The 22,171-nt window shown below is 33.5% G+C and overlaps 1 protein-coding gene across 3 annotated transcripts in view; it reads right to left on the bottom strand.

The window, feature by feature from the left end:
• The window catches only part of Nha1 (Na[+]/H[+] hydrogen antiporter 1), a 237,280-nt gene that overhangs the window by 33,575 nt on the left and 181,534 nt on the right, over positions 1 to 22,171 (bottom strand). For all 3 annotated transcript variants that reach the window (XM_069832260.1, XM_069832258.1, XM_069832259.1), the window contains 2 exons: positions 9,285 to 9,560; positions 6,951 to 7,053 (listed from right to left, as the gene is read on the bottom strand). In XM_069832260.1, the coding sequence (XP_069688361.1) occupies positions 6,951 to 7,053; positions 9,285 to 9,560 (379 nt within the window). The remainder of the gene's footprint in view (positions 1 to 6,950; positions 7,054 to 9,284; positions 9,561 to 22,171) is intronic.

The raw sequence follows: 22,171 nt of genomic DNA on the forward strand, positions 1-22,171 counted from the left end.
TAGTATCGGACATCGGATAATATCGGAGAGTGAGTTTCTTTCATCTACAAACAGATGATAGTACCTGAATGACATGATTACTTTTCTGTGATGTCGCATACAGTTACGTAACCACGTCATTCAAATACTACCATCTGTGGTAGATGAAAGAAACGCACTGTCCGATATTACCCGATGTACGATACTACCCAACTCTCCCCTAACTTTCCACCAATATGATATTGTAGTATTTGTTACATACAATTTGAGCTATTTGCTCTGAAAATCTGTAAGGCTATTTCACTTCCACCCTGTACGTTGCCACAGTCCTTCCCAAGTAACTACATCAAGGAAAGCGCTAAAAACCCCGATCTGATTGAACGACCCCGGGATTTGAAAGCGAGACTTCCCACTAAGCCACTTCGGTCGTTAACTATGAAGTTACTTGAGTTTCACGTGGCATTATTCTATACACACCGGCTGTACTACATCTTTGCACAAGTCAGATCGGAACTCGATTAGTGTCTGTAGTTCGGAATTGTGTTACGACAATGGACTCTGTGAAAACCAGATGGCGGATTTTAAAATTCCATTAATGCTTGTCTACGTGGCAATATAGACTGATGTGTGTTCCATTTTTCAGTACTCCTCTTATATGAGATGGACTCGTCTTACATACTTCAGATGTAGCACTGTAAGATGATGTTTTCTCCACGGTCCGCAACCAGTGTTTGCTGTTATACATAAAATGTAACGTTTTTCCCCATTTGTACCAATCACCTCCTACATAATAGCCAAATTGGCTAGTCTCTTATATGAGACAATTCATCCTGCCCAAGGTATTCCGTGGTTTTCCTCAGGCGTAAGACAAATGTCGGGATGAGCCCTATAAGAAATGGGCCACGGACCTATATGCCCTTCCCCATATATATTCCCCTTTATTATAAACGACGTATGCCCTAGTTCAGAACCTATAAATTGTCTATTAAACATACGAGGTCACTCAATTAGTCGCAATTTGAAAGGACAGGGACCTCTCAAATTGCAGATTTAGATTTCACGGCGTTTCTTCCGACGGCCTTCACATGCTTTGTCATCGAACAACAGATGACAGCGTCTTACCATCCTAACGGCAAACACCAGCCAGCTCTTCCTCTTCCCGTTCCGTGATCACTTGATCAAATCTCAGTCCCCCTCGCGTATGTGGTACCTAAGAGGTTACGTCCAATTTCGGCTTCCCCTTCAAAATTTTCTAGAGTTCCTTCAGTGGAGCAGCGTAACCCGGAGTGAGACTAGTCGCCAACAGGCTTGGAGCTCACACATTTAGTTTTGTACAGTCCCCAACCCCTTGCAAGGACGCGTTTTGCGTACCTTTTAAATTTGTCCTCCCAATTCTCTTTCGATTTTTCGATTTTCCATTTGTACCTTCAGTAAGAGAAGAGGACATGGAGATGGAGCACCTGGCTAATTGTGAAACTTTTAGAACATTTGTGGATCTTCCATCAAAATATTGGGACGCAAGAAGGATGATGACTTCATTGTTAAATCCAGAGCATTAGACACACACACACACCATCAGTAAAGACGTAGTTACGTCAATGTATGAGCTATTCCATCTCAAATCCACCGAAAAATAGAGAAAATTGACCTTACAATTTCTAAATACAATAAAACTATTTTTGTAGTAGAGAACTGTGATACAAAGCTTTTTGCAAAGTTTGAGGCATCAGAACTTCATAGTGTTTAAATTTAAAATATTTAAATTTATCGTATTTGCAACTTTAAACTGTTGTAGCTCCGAAACCCTTTCACCCAATGATCAAAATCATGGTTTATTTTGATGCTGAGAAATTAAAGTTTATATTGACATATAAACAGAATTTCTTACTTTTTATGGAAATGGAGAAATTTAGATTTTTCCTCATTAAGACGCCTTTGCCAAGGAAAAAATATTTTAAAAATATATAGTTTGATTCCGCATTGAAAGTACAAATAAACACATATTTTTTACTGATGGCACGTTGATAAGAAAGTATTGAAAATATCAAATAAAGAAAATAAATAGTACGCGCGTGAACTAACCAGCTGACTGTGAGGCGGGAGCTAGCCGAGACAAGCAAGGCCAGGAGACAAACACGTGATGTGTCGTATAGCAGTCATGGCTGTGCTAGCTTTATCACAGGTGTTCATAAACACAGGAGTAAAATGACGCCCAACGCTCGCTTATCTTCAGCTCTCGGCCAGTGCGTGCGGTACTGCGCCGTTCAAGTCTAGGCGTGTGAAAATAATGTATTTAATACCCTCGAAACTTATTGCCGAGCCACTAAGCAAACAATGCCGAATCCCTCTTAATAATGCAAGGTTTTTTCTCAATTTTTTTTTTACATTTTTACAAATTGGCAAAAAGCCTAAAAGTAAGTAAAATCAGATTATCTGTCTCTCTGTGTACAATAAAAATAAGGATTACTTCTTAACATAACCTACCAAATGTCAGCTTCAAAACGAGCTCCCGTTCAATGTTCTGTAATAAATGGTTCCAGAGTTCTGAGCGCTGAAAGAGGCTTGTTTTTATAAAATACGCTAAATTTGTCGCTCAATAGTACGAAAACCGTTTGACTTTCGACAGTATATTTTTGAAAATGCACTCTCCTCAGCACCTTGTATAAACAGGGAAAAAATTAGAATAATATAAAGAAATGCGAGGTTTTTTACTGATCGATTTCATATGGAATAGCCCGTATGTACTAATTGTGTTCGTAGAAATTTATGGGCAATGATTTCAATATAAGTGGGTCCATACGAATTTTCACATTCACTGTGTATTGCATAAGAGATGGTGTAAATGGCAGCATGAAGGCGTGTCCCCAAAAATGTTACCAGTGAAGATAACTGTTGGGTGAACAGTTGGCGTGTGTTGAGTTTAAGTTCACAGCATGTCAACGACTTGGCAGCGTGGGTCGGATTGACAGCGTCTTGGTGCTATCTGTTAATTGTGTTGTCACCTGGTGACGGCCAGCCTTCAACTGTTTCTCCATGTAATTAGTCGAGAGCTGGCAAGAGGCGTCCTACTCATAATTACACCATTCCTCCATCATTACCTTCTGATTAATATTCTCGTCTCGTCCACTATATCATCATCATCATTTTCTTCTCCTTCTTCTACATCAGGCATGTCTATTGATGCCCATAGGAGCAAGCGCGCGCTTTAGAGCCCAGGAGATCCTGAGCGCTTTACAGCGGAAAGGAAAGATACAGACGAAAGAGGTGGTATATGTCGCTTGGTCGAGCTATATTCAGGGATGGCCAGCACTGATTCAATAGATAAAGGGAAGAGAACTTATTAAAACTGTATCCATGGTAATTTTCAGATTTGCCTGAGAAGTATAAGTGCATTATAAGAATGTAAGTTTTAATTTTAATGCTCATTTTTCACAAGTTTGATTTTTTTATTCAAAAGAAATATTTTCTCAACTTTTCGTATAGAAAAGTGAAATTTTCAGATATAGGCCTATTTATTTAGTAGCCTTACAGAATGTTTTCGTAAATCTAATATACCGTATATACGAAGGCTATTGCTGAAGATAGTGTATTGAAAATTTTGAAAATATTCGCATGGAAATTGTTTGTAAGGAAATGAATTAACAAAGAACCTACTATTATATCATAAGCAAAAGATACGTGCCCATGTGTTGTAAAAATGTCAGCTCTATAGCTTCAGCAGATTTCGAGAAAATAATTAAATATTCTGATGATAGGAAGTTGCTCACAAATATCACCTTAAAAGCATAATGCGATAAGAGTTTTGTTATGTAATATTAGTTACACTTAAAACAGATACAGTACCTAGGTAACTTTGCTTTGTACTGTAATATTGTTTTGATTAGTTTATTGATTACTTTTGTAAGGCTAAAGATACCATCAATATAAATTCCAACTTATCATGTCATACTCAATCTCTTTCTTTGGAATATCACTTTCTTTATGAATGATGTGTTTCATCCACTTAATACAGTATAATATTATACTACTATGGAATTTAAGTGAATATTCCTTCTTAACTCTCTATTATGTTATTAAGATTTAAAACACAAGTGCAATATTAAGAAATCAGTGTTAGTACTTTTGTTTTACAGACAATATAGATAATATCAAACAGAAAGAAGCCATATAAAAATAACGACATAAAATTTCACGTTCCGTTTGAAGTTTGTGCACCACTGTTTTCTTAATCCAACAGGTTGCTTATTCATATACACAACCCTTCCTCTTTCCATACTTAGCGCTTTCTGCCCGTGCACGACGTCAAGGTCAGAAAAATGCGCTTGCTTTGACATCACCGTTCTAAATCATAGTAATCACAGTCATCTTTTCAGAGCAGTACGGAGTTCATATGGTATACAAGAGTTAACAGAGATATCGTGTGTGTTTTTTTAATTGGTTATTTTACGGCATTTTACCTCAGTGAGCTGAAGGTGATAATGCCAAAGAAATGAGTCCAGGGTTCAGCGCCGAAAGTTACCCAGCATTTGCTCTTAATGGGTTGAGGAAAAACCTCGCAAAAACTTCAACCAGGTAACTTGCCCCAACCAGGAGTTGAATCCGGACCCGCTCGTTTCATGGTCAGGTATGCTAACAGTGGATACATCGCGTGTTAGGGTCGAATTCGATCGCTCGGGAAGATGTGAAAGGCAAGAAAATTTTAATTGAAGAGTTAAATAATTGAATTTTCATTTATAAAAATATTTATACTACCTTTTACTTACTTACTGGTTTTTAAGGAACCCGCAGGTTCATTGCCGCCCTCACATAAGCCCGCCATCGGTCCCTATCCTGAGCAAGATTAATCCAGTCTCTATCATCATATCCCACCTCCCTCAAATCCATTTTAATATTATCTTCCCATCTACGTCTCGGCCTCCCCAAAGGTCTTTTTCCCTCCGACCTCCCAACTAACACTCTATATGCATTTCTGGATTCGCCCATACTTGCTACATGCCCTGTCCATCTCAAACGTCTGGATTTAATGTTCCTAATTATGTCAGGTGAAGAATACAATGCGTGAAGTTCTGCATTGTGTAACTTTCTCCATTCTTCTGTAACTTCATCCCTCTTAGCCCCAAATATTTTCCTAAGCACCTTATTCTCAAACATCCTTAACCTATGTTCCTCTCTCAAAGTGAGAGTCCAAGTTTCACAACCATACAGAACAACCGGTCATATAACTGTTTTATAAATTCTAACTTTCAGATTTTCTGACAGCAGACTGGATGATAAAAGCTTCTCAACCGAATAATAACAGGCATTTCCCATATTTATTCTGTGTTTAATTTCCTCCCGAGTGTCATTTATATTTGTTACTGTTGCTCCGCAACTGTGGTCGTGCCAGAGAATCAATCCCATCCTGAGGCTTATATTGGGGTTTCGTAACAAGCTCTTTTTTTACGGTGATTGGTTGTTATCCTTTCGCCCACCCCCAAGCTGGAGGACCACCTGTTATCGCCTATCCGCGACTGCTTATTCAATATATTCGCATCTACCCTCTACGTGTGGGCCTTTCAACTCTTGCGTAATGTATTTTACTTTTGACTTATTGTAATTTTAATGTACTGGTGTATTTTATTGACAATGTCTATGCATATTTGTCTCTGACAATGAAGTCAGATGACACAAGTATAGTAATTACAGCCAATAACTCCAACACATTCCAATCTTCAACAGAGGAAATTCTCTTCAAAATATGTGACTGGTTCTCAGTCAATAACTTAGTATTAAATTGTAAAAAACTAGCATAATTCAATTTAAATCCTGTCCAAATTCAACGTCGAAAATTTCTAGCGCAATAATTAACAATAGATCCCTATTAGAAACAACAACAACCAAATTTCTTGGCTTAAAAATCGATAATGTGTTAAATTGGAAAAATCATATTAAAGAAATTACCCCCAAACTAAATTCAGCTTGTTTTGCTATTAGATCTATGCAAAAGATAGTAAGTATCAATACCTTAAAAACAATATACTTTGCATACTTCCACTCGGTAATGAGTTTTGGAATAATATTCTGGGGAAATTCCACAGATAGTAACAGTATATTTCTATTACAAAAAAGAGTAATTAGAATAATAGTAGGTGCCAAATCTAGGGAATCGTGTAGGACTATTTTCAAAAAAGTACAAATAATGCCCATGGCTTGTCAGTATATCTTTCCATTAATAATCTTCCTCGTATGTAATCGTGAAAACTTTGTAACTAATTCAACAGTTCATAGCATAAACACACGTCAAAAAAATGACTTTCATACTCCATCGGCAAGTCTACCGTGCTATCAAAAAGGAGTGCGTTATATTTCAGTAAAAAATTTTAATAGCCTCCCTATCGATATAAAAAATGAAACTCAAAACATAAGAATTCATGACATTCAATAACGCTTCATGAAATTGATACTAAAACTTTGTGTTGTACTAGTAGACTATATTGTAAATCTCGTCTGTATATATTTCATTTAAACTGTAACTATAAATTAAGACTTTATAATAGTATTAAGTTTTTTGACTTGTTCCATATTCTAGCTGTAAGCATGTATGAATACCATGGAACGTTAATAAATACAATACAATACAGTCTGTCTGTCTGTCTGTCTGTCTGTCTGTCTGTCTATCTATCTATCTATCTATCTATCTATCTATCTATCTATCTATCTATCTATCTATCTATCTATCTATCTATCTATCTATCTATCTATCTATCTATCTGGAGGATGCGCCAGATGAGCCATGCCGTGGTGATAGGGACCCACAATACACGTACAAACTTTTACTATTTTAAAATGTCGAACTCATTTGATTACATTTAAAATAGGTTATGTAAGTTACTGTATTGAATAACTTCTGAATCATTGCTGTGTACACGGACGGATCTCTACCAGTTACATTTGAGATTACTACGTGGTAATGTAGAAGGCTGTGAACTCACTTTTCTACTCTCTGTGATTCCGGCAGCTTCAGCTTCTCGTGCAAGGACTCTGACGTCGAGTACTTCTTGTGGGGACCCTCGCCATTCGCTGGTTTTCCGCTGTCTGCAACAAGCGTGACACAAAGATCAGCTTACCACACAACTGGAATACTTTACGGAGAAAATGTAATGTTCAACGGCTACGGCACCCGGGGTGGACTTGACAAGAGAGGGTGGGACTCTGTGAAAGATAAACAAGGAGGAAAGAAACGGTCAATCACGGAAGAGAAAGAATTAAGAGAAAATAAAGGAAGTAGGGAAATGACAGTAGAAGGGAAAGACGAAGACAGAGAAAAAGTGCAAAATAACAGAGACGACGGGGAGGCTGATACGAAGAGAAGGTAAAAGGCAAAGGGGAGAGGAAAGAAAACGAAAGACAGGGACATGAGGAAAACAACATAAAACGGAAGGAGGTGAACGACAGCAGCTTGGGAGCCCAGCCGCTCTTTGTGGGACAGCCGCCGCCTGACAGGCAATTCATGTAACGAGGCACATCCACCGACTCAAAGGGCCGCGGATCGGCGCCTCTTTCAGCCAATTGAGGAGACAAGCAGGGAGACTGCAGCTACTGTGAAACGACAACGGAGGTGAAGATGACGACACTGATGGTGGATGATCATGGGTGGGCAACTCGTGCTCACAAAGTGCTAAAAAACCTTCAAAGAGAGAAAGAAAGACAGACGGAGCCAGCCGCAACAGTTACAAGTTGTTTGTAGTTTCGCTGCAAAAGCAGTTCACTGCCACGGTGCGCTATGGCGGCTCATGCAAGTGGTCGTGATATCTATTCCATGATTTGAATTTCAGAATGACTCTGGTACAATAATTATAGTAATTTTAGACAGTCTCACCTAAACACACATAACAAAAGTATATTATTTCCTAGCTTTGTAAATTAGTTTAATACTGGAAACAAACCTGAATACACCTTTTCAAGAGACAACAAACAAAGCTACAACACTTATTTATTATTATAGGGGAGTGTCGGGTAGTATCGGACAGTGAGTTTCTTTCATCTACCACACGATGATAGTACCTGATTGGCATGGTTACGTTTCTGTGATGTCGCATAGAGAAACGTAACCACGTCATTCAGGTACTACCATATGGTGGTAGATGAAAGAAACGCACTGTCCGATATTACCCATGTCCGAAACTACCCGACTCTCCCCTACTATTTGTTAATATTTATTATTATATGTCTTAAACATAGAACGTTAGAATTTACAAGTCTTTATACATTAAAAAGTATTCCTCTGTTCTCAGAAATGTAATAGTCTATATTCGCAAAGAAACACAAATTCAAGGAAATATTTTTCACATATCACGGCAGGTGAAATAAACTTACTTCTAAGCTCTTTCTGTACATTGAGAGCTTTTACACTTCTTTCTTGTATTAAACTCTGACTCAAGCACATAAAGTATATATGGAAGCGAAGAATACATTTGGAAATTCTGACTTAGGCAGCATTACGAACAGTTCGATTCCTGATTTCGCTGTAATCTGAGTGGCGTGCTGTTCTGTAGATTTATCAATTCAAGCTATAAACTTTCAGGATCTTCTATCGACTGTAAGCCAAAAGGATTTTAAAAAAATCCCGATTCCTTGTCGATTGTCACTGATTCTCCAAACTTAGCAGTGAATTCTGCTGTAAGTCTTGAAGTAGGGTCTTATATTTGACAAGAAGATTTTCTTATCACTCTTCGAGATAGTTTATAATGAAAGAAAGTGAAGTTGTCTGTGTTCTGCATGATAGGCTACTGCCACATTTCAAATTTATCCATAAATGCTCTTAGCTAGTCGATCATATGTCGTGCAATTCTCTAACTCGCACGCACAACGTGCTAACGATATTTGATATCAGTCTCAACTTGTTGATATCCCATTTTTACCTTTAGTTGTTCTAAAGCAGATGCAGACAGTATTTCTTTACTAAAACCTTCACTGTGTTTATTTGTAACATAAAATGTCATGCGTAAGAAAGTTAATAGAAAATAATACAAGCTTTACCTCCTTTCTTAATAAAAAAAATCTTTCTCTTTCGACTCATCACTAAAGGGAAATGATCAGGGGATTATATTATTTTTCACTTAAAACGAGCCGCCACTTACTGCAGACGCGAGCAAACTTGTATACAGACACTACAGTACAGAGTCTGTTCTACCTGCACTGAGGTTGTCTTCACACTTCGAGGGCACGAGTTGCCCACCCTTGAGGATGATTATGGGAGTAGTGATGATGATGATGATGATGATGATGATGATGTGACAGTGAAGGCGATGGTGTAGTCTACGTGCCTTCGAACTGGAAGCCGTGGTTCACGTAGTGCGAATGGTGGCTGCTCACACTCATGGTGTCCGGCGTGTGCTGCACCAGGATGGACTTGCGACGCCCGTCGTGCTCACAAGACGCTGCACTCACCCGCCGCCTGGACTCGTGGTTGTCCGAGTGGTGATAGGGCGAGAGGCGACCGTCCACCACGGTGGGCGTATCAGACGCGATGCTGACGCGGCGACGGGGCTCCTGGGGGACCGTCAGCTCATTGCCCGGCACTTCCAACGTACTCGTCATGCCTGCGGACAATGCATCATATAATATAATATAATGTAATATAATATAATACAATATAATATAATATAATACAATATAATATAATATAACATAATATAATATAATATAACATAATATAATATAATATAATATAATATAATATAATATAATATAATATAATATAATATAATATAATATAATATAATATAATACCTATACTAATAATAAATCTGTAGCCGAAATATTTCTGGTAATTTTCGATTTTCCAAAAATAATTGGTCCTAACATATATATTAAACCACCCTGAAACCGAAAATTGCTTTTTTGAAATTTTTGTTTGTATGTCTGTCTGTCTGTATGTTTGTTACCTTTTCACGCGATAATGGCTGTGAACGGATTTCGATGAAAATTGGAATATAAATTAAGTTCGTTGTAACTTAGATTTTAGGCTATATGGCATTCAAAATACGTTATTTAAAAGGGGGATTATAAGGGGACCTGAATTAAATAAATCGAAATATCTCGCTTATTATTGATTTTTCTGAAAAATATTACATAACAAAAAGTTTGTTTAAAAATAATTTGCGATAAGTTTTATTCCTTGAAAAATTTTGATAGGACTGATATTTAATGAGATAAATGAGTTTTAAAATTAAAATAACTGCCATCTAAGGCCGTGTAATGAATTAAAAAACAAATGACTTCGTCTATAAGGGGCCTTGGACAGCAACAATCGAAAGCTATGAAAGATAGCCTACAGAGAATGTTTCTGTGTTTGTATGAAGTAATATCGGAAGCTAAATTAACCGATTTGTATAATTAATTATTATTTCACCATTGGAAAGTGTAGTTTCTCTAGATGGACATAATGCTATAATGTTATTACAGTAACTTCTGATATAATATAATATAATATAATATAATATAATATAATATAATATAATATAATATAATATAATTTAAGTTATTTGAAGGGTTCAGAACCATAGTGGGCCAAGCGCCATTTACTGAATACGTAGAAAACAAGGGTTAAAATTAAGTTATTACCATAATTCAATGGAAACCTATAACAAGTAAAATAAAATATACACATTAAATCTAAATGATGTCAATCTTCATTAAACTGTGGTTGCATGTAATAAAAATTAAGAAACATGTTAAAGGAATTGTCATTGCACCAAATGAGTGTCTCTGGACCAAAATGATCGCATTTTAATTATTTGGATGCAATTTAAATTAAGTAACATATTAAACGATTTATCCCTCTATCAAACACGAATATTCCCTGGATCAAATGTCCTATTTTAATTATGTAATTACTTTATATTTATTTCTAACGGGTGCAACGGAGCGCACGGGTACGGCTAGTATATAATATAATATAATATAATATAATATAATATAATATAATATAATATAATATAATATAATATAATATAATATAATATAATATAATATAATATAATATAATATAATATAAATCATTCATAGTGTTCTGCCCAAGGGCACATCTTTCACTGCAAACCCAGCATTCTCCAGTCTTTCTTATTTTCTGTCTTCCTCCTTGTCTCCTCTTATCAGCCGTGGCGTAAATGTGACTCACGAGCACATTGTGGCTCGCAATGATAGCTATGCGCTTCCTACCTCCCACAACCCCCACCCTCTCACTCACTGGAGTCAAACTCCGTTCCATATTTTGTATTTGTCTCTGACCTGCGAGTGGCGTATAGTCGCAATGTCTCTCTCGAAACCATGTACCTCTACAAAAACGAAAGTTTCAAGTAGGATGGGAGGACGCATTTTTTTGCTGCCAATATGAGGAGCATATTAAATGTATGATTTGTTCACAAGTATTACGAGGAAAACGGTTGTATAACATAAAACGGCATTATACTACATGTTACTGATGAAACATTAAAAGGTTGTGTTATTATTATTATTATTATTATTATTATCTCTGTACGTCGATCCTTTTTCAACAGATGTACGAATAATGCGGTTAGATATTCAATTTAAACTCACAGATTTACAATGTGATGTTAAATGAAAGCTAGATGTAAGGACTTGACAAATGTTGAACTTTTCAAATCTTTGCCAAAAAATAAATATCCAAAGCTTCGTTCTTTCGCTTGCTCTGTTGAAGCCATGTTCGCTACAACTTACGTTTGTGAAAAATTATTTTCAACAATGAAAATAGTAAAAACGAAATTTAGATCACGACTGACAGACAAATACCTTCGTGATCAACTACGACTGGCAGTAAGTGACATAATTCCTGATTTTGAAACTCTGTCGCAGAGACATTCTGAAGACAGTTAATTCTAGGTTGTGATATTGTTCATTTCTTTCTTCGTTACACGAACTAAACATTTGTTTGTAGCCTTGTACTGTATAAAATTATATTTAAGTGCTTGACGTAAGGAAAATGAAAATCCGTTAATAAGTCAGACAGTTGCTTCACTTCCCCTTCGGGTGTCCGTCTCCCTCCACAGGTACTATGCATATTGCAGGTTACACAGTGGCTCGCCGCACGATTACATTTTCGCCATGGCTGCCTTAAGCCATTTGGTTCGACCGGTTTCGTGCGAATGTTTGCTGTGACGGGACTCCTTTGTCTACACGATAGTAGGATTATAATGTCGCTTTGCTTATTTGTTGAAAAGTTATAGGTGACTTATTTGTAATAGTTTTCTTTTCAATATCGTTATCGAACGGCTGGCGGTTAACTATGATTGTTAAATGTGTCAATTTGAAGACATATTTAACCACGATGTGAACGTGTTGAATGTTTCTGTCTGAGGCGATAAGAACGCTTATTCTCTCAGTCACACGACTGTCCTACATTTTCATCTTGAACTAAGCAGATAACGACGTTGTCAATGGTATCAGAAGCGCACTTATTGTATAAGCGACGAATATACAGGGTGGTGCCTTTAATGTTTTCATCTTTGAGTCATTACATAATTCTGGATGCGAAGTACTTGACCATAAAGGGAGATGTCAATGAAAATGGTAAAAAATTCAATTGTTATGGTTTGTTTTATTCTATAATGTTTAAAAATTAAGTGGCCGAAATTCTATTTTGAAATTACGTGAGGAAGTGACACAAAAGAATTATTAAATGCCATAATGTAGCGCCAGTCTTCTTTACAATTGTAAATTTTAAGCTTAATTTGCCGAAAGTTACATTTCTTAAAAGAATGTATTCATATTCAGAAACTAATGGAATCACAGCTTTCCTTTAGAGAAAAATGAAGCTGATACTATTCTGAACAAAAAGAACATTAAAAAATTCTATCTTTATTCTTTCAAGAGCAATAACAAAAGTTTTTTCAACAAACAAAACTGCCTTTTCTTTTAACCCTTTCAGGCCTGGTGTATATTATAATGTACATTGTTTCTTTTTTTTTTTTTTTTTTTCTTTTTTGGAATGTCTTCGATACTTTTAAATATTTTAAAAAATTCAATATGATAGAAATGGAGAATATTATTTTTGAAACATTTTTATACCCGAATTAAAAATAAAATTTAACATTTTGGGGCCCCAGGGGTCAAAATTGTCCCCAAATTTTTATTTTTTGTGAAGACTTGATTTGGGAATTTTAGATCCCCAGAATGATTATGTGACCAGTTTCTTTTTTTCCATTTTGTTTAATATAAATTCAAGTCTGAAGGGGTTAATACGAGTACATTTATAAGACTGATACGTATTTTTTTAAATTTTGTTCAATATCGTTCCTTAAAGAGCATAAAATGTACTTCCATAATCGTCGTTTTAAACATTTTCAAACTAAGCCTTTCATACATTTCAAAGTTCGTATCAATCAGCCCGACTTTTTTTACTGTATCATATCAGCCCTGCTTGATTCTATTTGTTCTCTTGTGAAGCATCTGGAAATGACATGATGTTAATGCACAATAACCCTGTATATTATGCATGATTCACAGTCATCCCATTGCATTGTTAGCTGCATGGTTGGATTTTACTCGAGGTTTTCCCTAACTGTAAGGCGAAAGCCAGGTAATCCATAGAGAATCCCCTGACTCTACTCGCCAAACATAATTTCGCTATCACCAATTTCACCGGATATTGATTAACATGACCAGGGATTGACAGAATACCCATAATTGCGTCAAATGTTCATGCAGTTTGTGATTGTTGTTGTGGGCAGAGTTGGGATTGTAAGTATGGAATTCGCTGCCGCTGGAAATCAGGGGTAGTCTTAATCCTCAGTTGTTTAAAATTAGGTTGTTTAGAAATATTTTAAATGCACAGAACTAGTTTTTTTAGGTATAATTTTTATTTATTATTATTATTATTATTATTATTATTATTACCATTATTATTATTATTATTATTATTATTATTATTATTATTATTATTTTAAGTTAATACCGATTGTGTATATGTATTCAATCTCTCTTTCTTTTTTATTATATTAATTTTATTATTATTATTTTTTTTAAGTTAATACTGATTGTATATATGTATTCAATCTCTATTTTTTATTTTATTATTTTTTAAATTAATATTTGTATACCGATATGTATTTTTCTGTATGTGATTTGATCCTGGTTGGATGGAAGAGAAGGCCTGATGGCCTTAACTCTGCCGGGGAAAATAAAACTATTATTGAGATGTTTGGGATTTGAAATAAAAGTTTTATATTTATTTTCATTTCTGTCTTCATACTCCCCGCATTTAAATTTAACAAGGCGGAGCCTTCTCGTTAACTACTTCATAATCGCTGGCTTCAAAACATCATAATAATTAGTGTAATTAATGACGTCACATATTAACAGAATTCTCGAGTGCTTAGCGCATAAAAGTTTCAACGGAGGTTGACCGCACGGGATCATTTAAAACGCGGACAGTTCAACCAATTGGCAAGTGCGAGAGAGTTAACTAACAGAAGACTCACGCTTTATTATCGACTGAGCACGATAAATGACCGCCCGGTTTGCATTCAAGTCACCTGGCGTCCTGTTTGCGCAAGAAGTGCAGAAAACAGCTTCGTTACTGTACAAGGACACGTGTGGGGCCAGAAGGATATGAACCAGGGTGATTCACCGGAGATACCATGATCGAGTAACAGAGACAAAGGTGTAAAAGAATTATAATAAATAACATAAACATAGCTGTTTAAAAGATAGAGCAACAGAACCTTTCGTAATGTATTTTATACAGGGAGTTTCAAAAGTATGAGATATTTTGAAATAGTGGTGGTTGTTGTAAGACGAGTCAGTGAGTTACAAATTAAAGTAGTGACCTACATTTTCTAATGAGGTACTTGCAGCTATCGCCGATAGACTTAAGTATTATCAATTTGCCCACAAGCGAAATAAAGCAGCAGTTGCAAGATGGCGGCTCATCTGCACGAATGTAGCATTGTTGAGTTGTTTTTCGTTGTACGATTTTTGTGGACAAAAGATCTGGTAGCATATATCTTCGTATGCATATCTCAGCAGGATTTCAAAGGAAATAAAGAATAAAATAATTTATACAGTCGTGGCAACTTCCTTTTCTCATGTAAGATACAGTAATGTCAATATTTTTTTTAGACAATATAATGAGGATTATTAATTACAGTATGTTGAATATGATGGTAAAGATTGATTTAAAAAGTAATTTTTATATGAGATGGTAAAGTTTAAAATTATTTTTTACGAAACACTTTTAAAAATGTAAGAAGTATTTACTAATTGAGCTGAAGAACTGTATGTATATTATTTGTATGGCTAATAAGATGATGGAGATTGTAGGTCCAATATTTAAAAATTTTCAATTTTCACTTCAGTGTACCCTTAATTTTAATATCAATAGTAGAAAGAACTCTTTGTGTAATAATTTATCTCTCTTTTCCTTGTCTCGATAAATCACTAGATCGTCTTATTTACTACTGCATTCTACGTAAAAGACATAATTTGGATTTGACTTGGAGCTAACTCGCCATTTTCAGTTTTGATTTTAAAAAAGTCCATTAACTTTTACTTCATATAACTGAATAGATATATTTTATGAGTCTTAAACAATTCAAATTCACTTGTAATGAATTTCTGGAAATTATATAGCTTACAGTGTATTACATTCTGTTGCTTTTTATTAAGATTATTGTTGTATTAAGATTATTGTTGTATTAAGATTATTGTTGTATTAAGATTATTACTTTGTTAAGATTATTGTTGTATTAAGATTATTACTGTGTTAAGATTATTGTTGTATTAAGATTATTACTTTGTTAAGATTATTGTTGTATTAAGATTATTACTGTGTTAAGATTATTGTTGTATTAAGATTATTACTGTGTTAAGATTATTGTTGTATTAAGATTATTGTTGTATTAAGATTATTACTGTGTTAAGATTATTATTGTATTGAGATTATTATTGTATTGAGATTATTATTGTATTAAGATTATTACTGTGTTAAGATTATTATTGTAGTGAGATTATTATTGTATTAAGATTATTATTGTATTAAGATTATTACTGTGTTAAGATTATTATTGTATTGAGATTATTACTGTATTAAAATTATTATTGTATTGAGATTATTATTGTATTAAGATTATTACTGTGTTAAGATTATTATTGTATTGAGATTATTACTGTATTAAGATTATTACTGTGTTAAGATTATTACTGTGTTAAGATTATTACTGTATTGAGATTATTATTGTATTAAGATTATTACTGTGTTAAAATTATTATTGTATTGAGATTATTATTGTATTAAGGTTATTACTGTGTTAAGATTATTATTGTATTGAGATTATTATTGTATTAAGATTATTATTGTATTGAGATTATTATTGTATTAAGATTATTACTGTGTTAAGATTATTATTGTATTGAGATTATTATTGTATTAAGATTATTACTGTGTTAAGATTATTATTGTATTGAGATTATTATTGTATTAAGATTATTACTGTGTTAAGATTATTATTGTATTGAGATTATTATTGTATTAAGATTATTACTGTGTTAAGATTATTATTGTATTGGGATTATTATTGTATTAAGATTATTACTGTGTTAAGATTATTATTGTATTGAGATTATTATTGTATTAAGATTATTATTGTATTGGGATTATTATTGTATTAAGATTATTACTGTGTTAAGATTATTATTGTATTGAGATTATTATTGTATTAAGATTATTGTTATATTAAGATTATTATTGATTAAAATTGCTGTATTAAGATTATTATTGTATTAAGATTATTATAGTATTAAGATTATTGTTGTATTAAGATTATTATTGATTAAGGTTATTATTGTATTAATATTATTATTGTATTAAGATTATTATTCATTAAGATTATTACTGTATTGAGATTAGTTTTGTATTAAGATTATTATTGTATTAATATTATTGTTGTATTAAGCTTATTATTAATTAAGATTGTTGTATTAAGATTATTGTTGTATTAAGATTATTGTTATATTAAGATTATTATTGATTAAAATTGCTGTATTAAGATTATTATTGTATTAAGATTATTATAGTATTAAGATTATTGTTGTATTAAGATTATTGTTGTATTAAGATTATTATTGATTAATGTTATTATTGTATTAATATTATTATTGTATTAAGATTATTATTGTATTACGATTATTGTTGTATTAAGATTATTATTCATTAAGATTATTACTGTATTAAGATTAGTTTTGTATTAAGATTATTATTGTATTAATATTATTGTTGTATTAAGCTTATTATTAATTAAGATTGTTGTATTAAGATTATTATTGTATTAAGATTGTTATTGATTAAGATTGTTGTATTAAGATTATTGCTGTATTAAGATTATTATTTCATTCATATTAACTTGTTTTAAGATTTGTATATATACTTCATTTTGACCATGTTGTTTCAACCTATGTTCCTATATATATCTTTTTGTTTTTATGTTTGTTGTATTTATATCATTAGATTGTCCTGTCTCCATAAATTTGTAAATATATATGTATATGTATATATATATATATATGTGCAATTTTTGTGCTTAATAATTAATATTGTAGTTATAAGTGAACATTGTAATAGGTTGGTCTGTTATGTCCACATCTTAAAATAAAATAATTAAAAAATAAAATACGACATATTTAATATTTATGAGAAATCGCTGCAAAAGTATAGACAATATGACCAAAATCACTTTTAGAGATTAGGGATGCCAAAATCTTGAAGTAATGTTCTTTTTGGAACATCTCAAATCTTTTCTTTTATATTTTATACTGTTTTTATTAAAAAAAATTAGAAATTAAAATTATGAACATTTAAAAATTATTCCAAAGACATTAAAAAAATTAGTGAGAACAATCGGAAATGTAGGACATTCGAAATCTAAACAAAAGCGTCGCGGGATGAGTGGTAATCTTCATGGACGGGCAGAGTCACGATCTGGACGGATTTCAGAAGGCTGTGACCAGTAAACAGAAATGCCATGGCCTACTTGGCATGTTTTCATTGCCTGAGGCGATGACGAAATGCCGGTATCACATGACTCTGAGAATTCTCATTGATGTTGAAGATGATAACATTATTTAATGCGTGTCGTGCGATTCTGCTCAAGTGGAGGCAGATAACAGATATCGAGCTCTTCACAACAATGGGAAGCGAATACAAGAAAGTACGATCGCTGATTGTGGGTTTGTCTTCGATCCTTATCAGTGGAATTTGTAGCCTGGGTACTTAGAGCAATTCTACCGCATTCAAACCATTACGCGTAGAAAACCATAAAAAAAGACTGTTGAAAAACTTTGTTCAACATTTGAAGAAACTGATTCTGTTGAGGGGGGCGAAGAAATCATGAAACTTCCTGTAGCCACAGGACTTAAGGGAATCGGGTAGTGAGTAGGGGTCAAAAATTCGAATTTTTAGTTTCTGTTTTTTTTTAGTAGAAAACTTGCTCTTTAAAACAATACTAGCGGCTTGTGCAGCAAATGTTGCAAACTAAGTTCATTAGACGTTCAATTAAAAAAAAATTAAGGTTTATTTTGAAAGAAGAATACCAGACATTTTCAAAGTTATTTGCTTCCGTAATAATGAAACATACTCCCTCTGAATGGTTTTTTATGCTAAATACTTATTCTTGAACCTTCAGTTTTTGAGTTTCAACGCGAAAACGCAAGTAACAATGTCAGGACGATCAGTGGGTTTTTCATGTGGGAGTAAAGCAATAGCTATTTCAGATCCTTGCGGATTGTAGGTGAAAGTTAAAAAAAAATGTCAGGTTTGCTATGCTTTCGAATAATAGACATAGCATCTTGGTATAGCTGCTGCATGTAGAGCTTGAAATGTAGAGCGTAAAATCATTTTATCCTGCTAAGAGATCTTGCTGAAATGATCTGGAGACTACAATATTTTGTAGGCCTCTTATTTTATCAGTAAGTAATACCTTTTGGTCTTTCCTTAGGAACTGTAATTTTTGCGCTCTCTCGAGCAAATACTGAAGAGAATGACGCATATAAATATCTACACCACACCGCCATTAAGTATATGAAAAAGACCCAACCCCACTTGATTAATAACTATAAAAATATTTGATTTTTAATAACAATATTATTATCTTACGTAAGTTTTGTAGTTATATATTGTATATAGCCGCCACTCAGTAAATTATAGAAATGAAGATCTAATTTAAGTTATTCTCTACATCTACTTGCATAACCCCAAAACGTTTCACTTTCATATCATCAATAAAGCATTAATATGTATAATTAGTGAAAAATAGTCACATCATGGCATTAACTACAATAATATTTCATTTCTAATGGTAATAATATCATCAAACCACCTCAAGTTTTGTAGTTTTTCATATCCAATACACAGCTGTACCCAGAAAATTACACACCACAGAATCGAACCTGTAAATTATTTTTAGTAAGTTAAGTTTTTAATAATCAATTTAATTTGAGCTCTAAATATGTCAGCATTCCTGCAGATCATGACCTTCGTGTAATATTGTTTACTGTAGTGTGTGTTTTGTTTTATTCTGAAATGAAATTAGCTAGTTCTCAAAAACTGACGACAGATGGATTTTGGAAAATAGGAAAACGATGTAGGAAAATTGACATTTCATTAAAAATTACTATTTTTCTGAAAAACGTTGGGTTGCAAGCTTCAAAATGAGGGGTCATTTATTAAAATCCGTTCAGCCGTTTTCCCGTAATTTCCATTACCAGTTAAAATTATATATATAGATATTAAAATGAATGTCTCGTTCAGTAACTTTATCATTAGTACGATTTTAAGGCTTTTTGTTTCCTTTTGGAATGCTATCGTAATTTTAATTTGCTTTTAAAGATTCGTAATTTCGAAAGCTCCTCGCAGATGCCACTGTGAATGGTAATTGTTGTAGATATCAGTAGTCTTTTTACAAGTCTCATGTGTGCGTCATTCCATGCATATATTGCAGTCTCTGTTGTGAGTATTTATAGATATGAGATACATTTTAAAAATAAATACTTTGAATATATTAAATATTCAGTGCGATTTCACAATCACTATCTGTTTCGAATGATATGCTTCTGGTTTATTTGCAATACAAATCCACAATATTTCTTATTAACAAATTTTTATTAAAATTAAACTTTCAGTCCATTTACTGATTGCCATGGCAACAGGGATGTAATATTTAAAAATTAGTAGACTACATTATGTGCCATGAACTGTGACACTATCCATGTCGAAAATACCGAAAATGCATTGGATATATATTTTTTACTTGGTTTTTAACGACGCTGTATCAACTACTGGATTATTTACCATCGATGAAATTGGTGATAGCGAGATGGTAGTCTATTTGGCTAGATGAGGCAAAGGATTCGTCAAAGATAATCGATGTCATCCATTCTTAACACTTTTTACTCATAACTACAGTTACTCTTTTTTATCAACAGTAATCTCACTAGAGGTTTTGATTTATCCAGAGAAAATCAAAACTCGAGTGGGATTTAATTGACTATTATACGATTAGAAGAAAGTATATAAAGATTAGAAGTAACAAAGTACTCCAATATAATAAAATATTAATTGACTTACGGAAATAGAAAACTGTCTTCAAATTTGTACCATCTCAACATTATAAATATTACGCTAGTAGATGGCAGTAGTGTGTTATTATTAGCTGTTTTCTTGGTATCAGTTGTGCCAACTATGGAATCTTCATTGAACTCTGTGGACGGTTACTGTTCAAGAAGGCTTCGTTGATTGTTTCATTTTTATTAAAACAGTTGCATTCCACTTCAATTATCCCGATCCCAGTAATCAACGTCACTTGACAGATGATTTTCAATAAATCTTAGTATTAAACAATCTCTGATACGTGACTATCCATAATATCATATAGCAGAAGCTATAACATAACCTAACTAATATACACAAGTGTTGGAAAAGTTTTAATTAGAGATGATGAAATAAACAAGAAACGTTTTGATTAACGATGATGAAATAAAAAATGAACATGAATAATTTTAAAACAAACAATTATTGAAAGTACAATTTTCAAATTTGAATGTTTTAGTGGTTGGTGGTTCAGTTGATGTTATATTGGACGTGTGCGTAAAAGAAGTGAACTCGTTGATGTACATGGTGTATCCCTCAACTTATTCAGGATTTCCGAATGGTGCTCTTCATATATGACCTTTATATGATCTTTATTAATTCTTGTTCTTGAATGCCAATGCGAGTCATATTTGAAAGTGCTGTGCATCGACTGGAGTGGTTTGTAATTTTCTGTTTTTTGACGTCCAGACCAGTGCAGTTTGAAATGTTGGCAAACAAAGAAACAAATGCTAGGGTAGTGATAAAAATAAAAAAAAAAATGCTAGGGATGCGATAAAATTAAACAAATGCTAGGGACGCGATAAAATTGTGCGATAAGCTGCCATGATTGGTTGAAAGACGTCCTTTCGTACCGTTTTATTGGTCAAAAGTAGTGTGACGTAGTAAAAGTGTAATAGTCACTATTAAACTTGACGTTGTTTAATGACAGATTACATTCCGCGTCATCAGCAACCCAACCTAGCAACCAAGTTTTATCGTACTTGGAAAGCCAAACAATCGAATTTTTCGTAAAATCACCAAACTATTGCAAAATATACAAATGCAATTTTAACTTTTCTGTTTTAAATTCACTTCTTTTTTCTAAGGCTTTTGATAAAGTTTTTCACTAATCGCGAAGTATAAGTCACTTTTCAGATCTCGAATGCTTAGGAAACTCGATTTCCCAAACTGCGTTCTTGACCTTGAAATATTTTACTATTATAAAGTTATGCTATTTAGGTATTTGTGTGTAAGATTAATAATTACATACATCTAAATAAATCGTACATATCTTCCTTTCGGTCGACCTGGTTGGCGAGTTGGTATAGCGCTGGCCTTCTATGCCCAAGGTGCGGGTTCAATCCCGGACCAGGTCGATGGCATTTAAGTGTGCTTAAATACGACAGGCTCATGTCAGTAGATTTACTGGCATGTAAAATAACTCCTGCGGGACAAAATTCTGGCACATCCGGCGACGCTGATGTAACCTCTGCAGTTGCGAGCGTCGTTAAATAAAACATAACATCTTCCTTTCGGGTTTACAAAAATTTATTTTTGTGCTGAAGAAAATGA

The sequence above is a fragment of the Periplaneta americana genome, chromosome 8 (genome assembly GCF_040183065.1).
Source record: "Periplaneta americana isolate PAMFEO1 chromosome 8, P.americana_PAMFEO1_priV1, whole genome shotgun sequence".
In the NCBI taxonomy this organism is placed as follows: Eukaryota; Metazoa; Arthropoda; class Insecta; order Blattodea; family Blattidae; genus Periplaneta; species Periplaneta americana.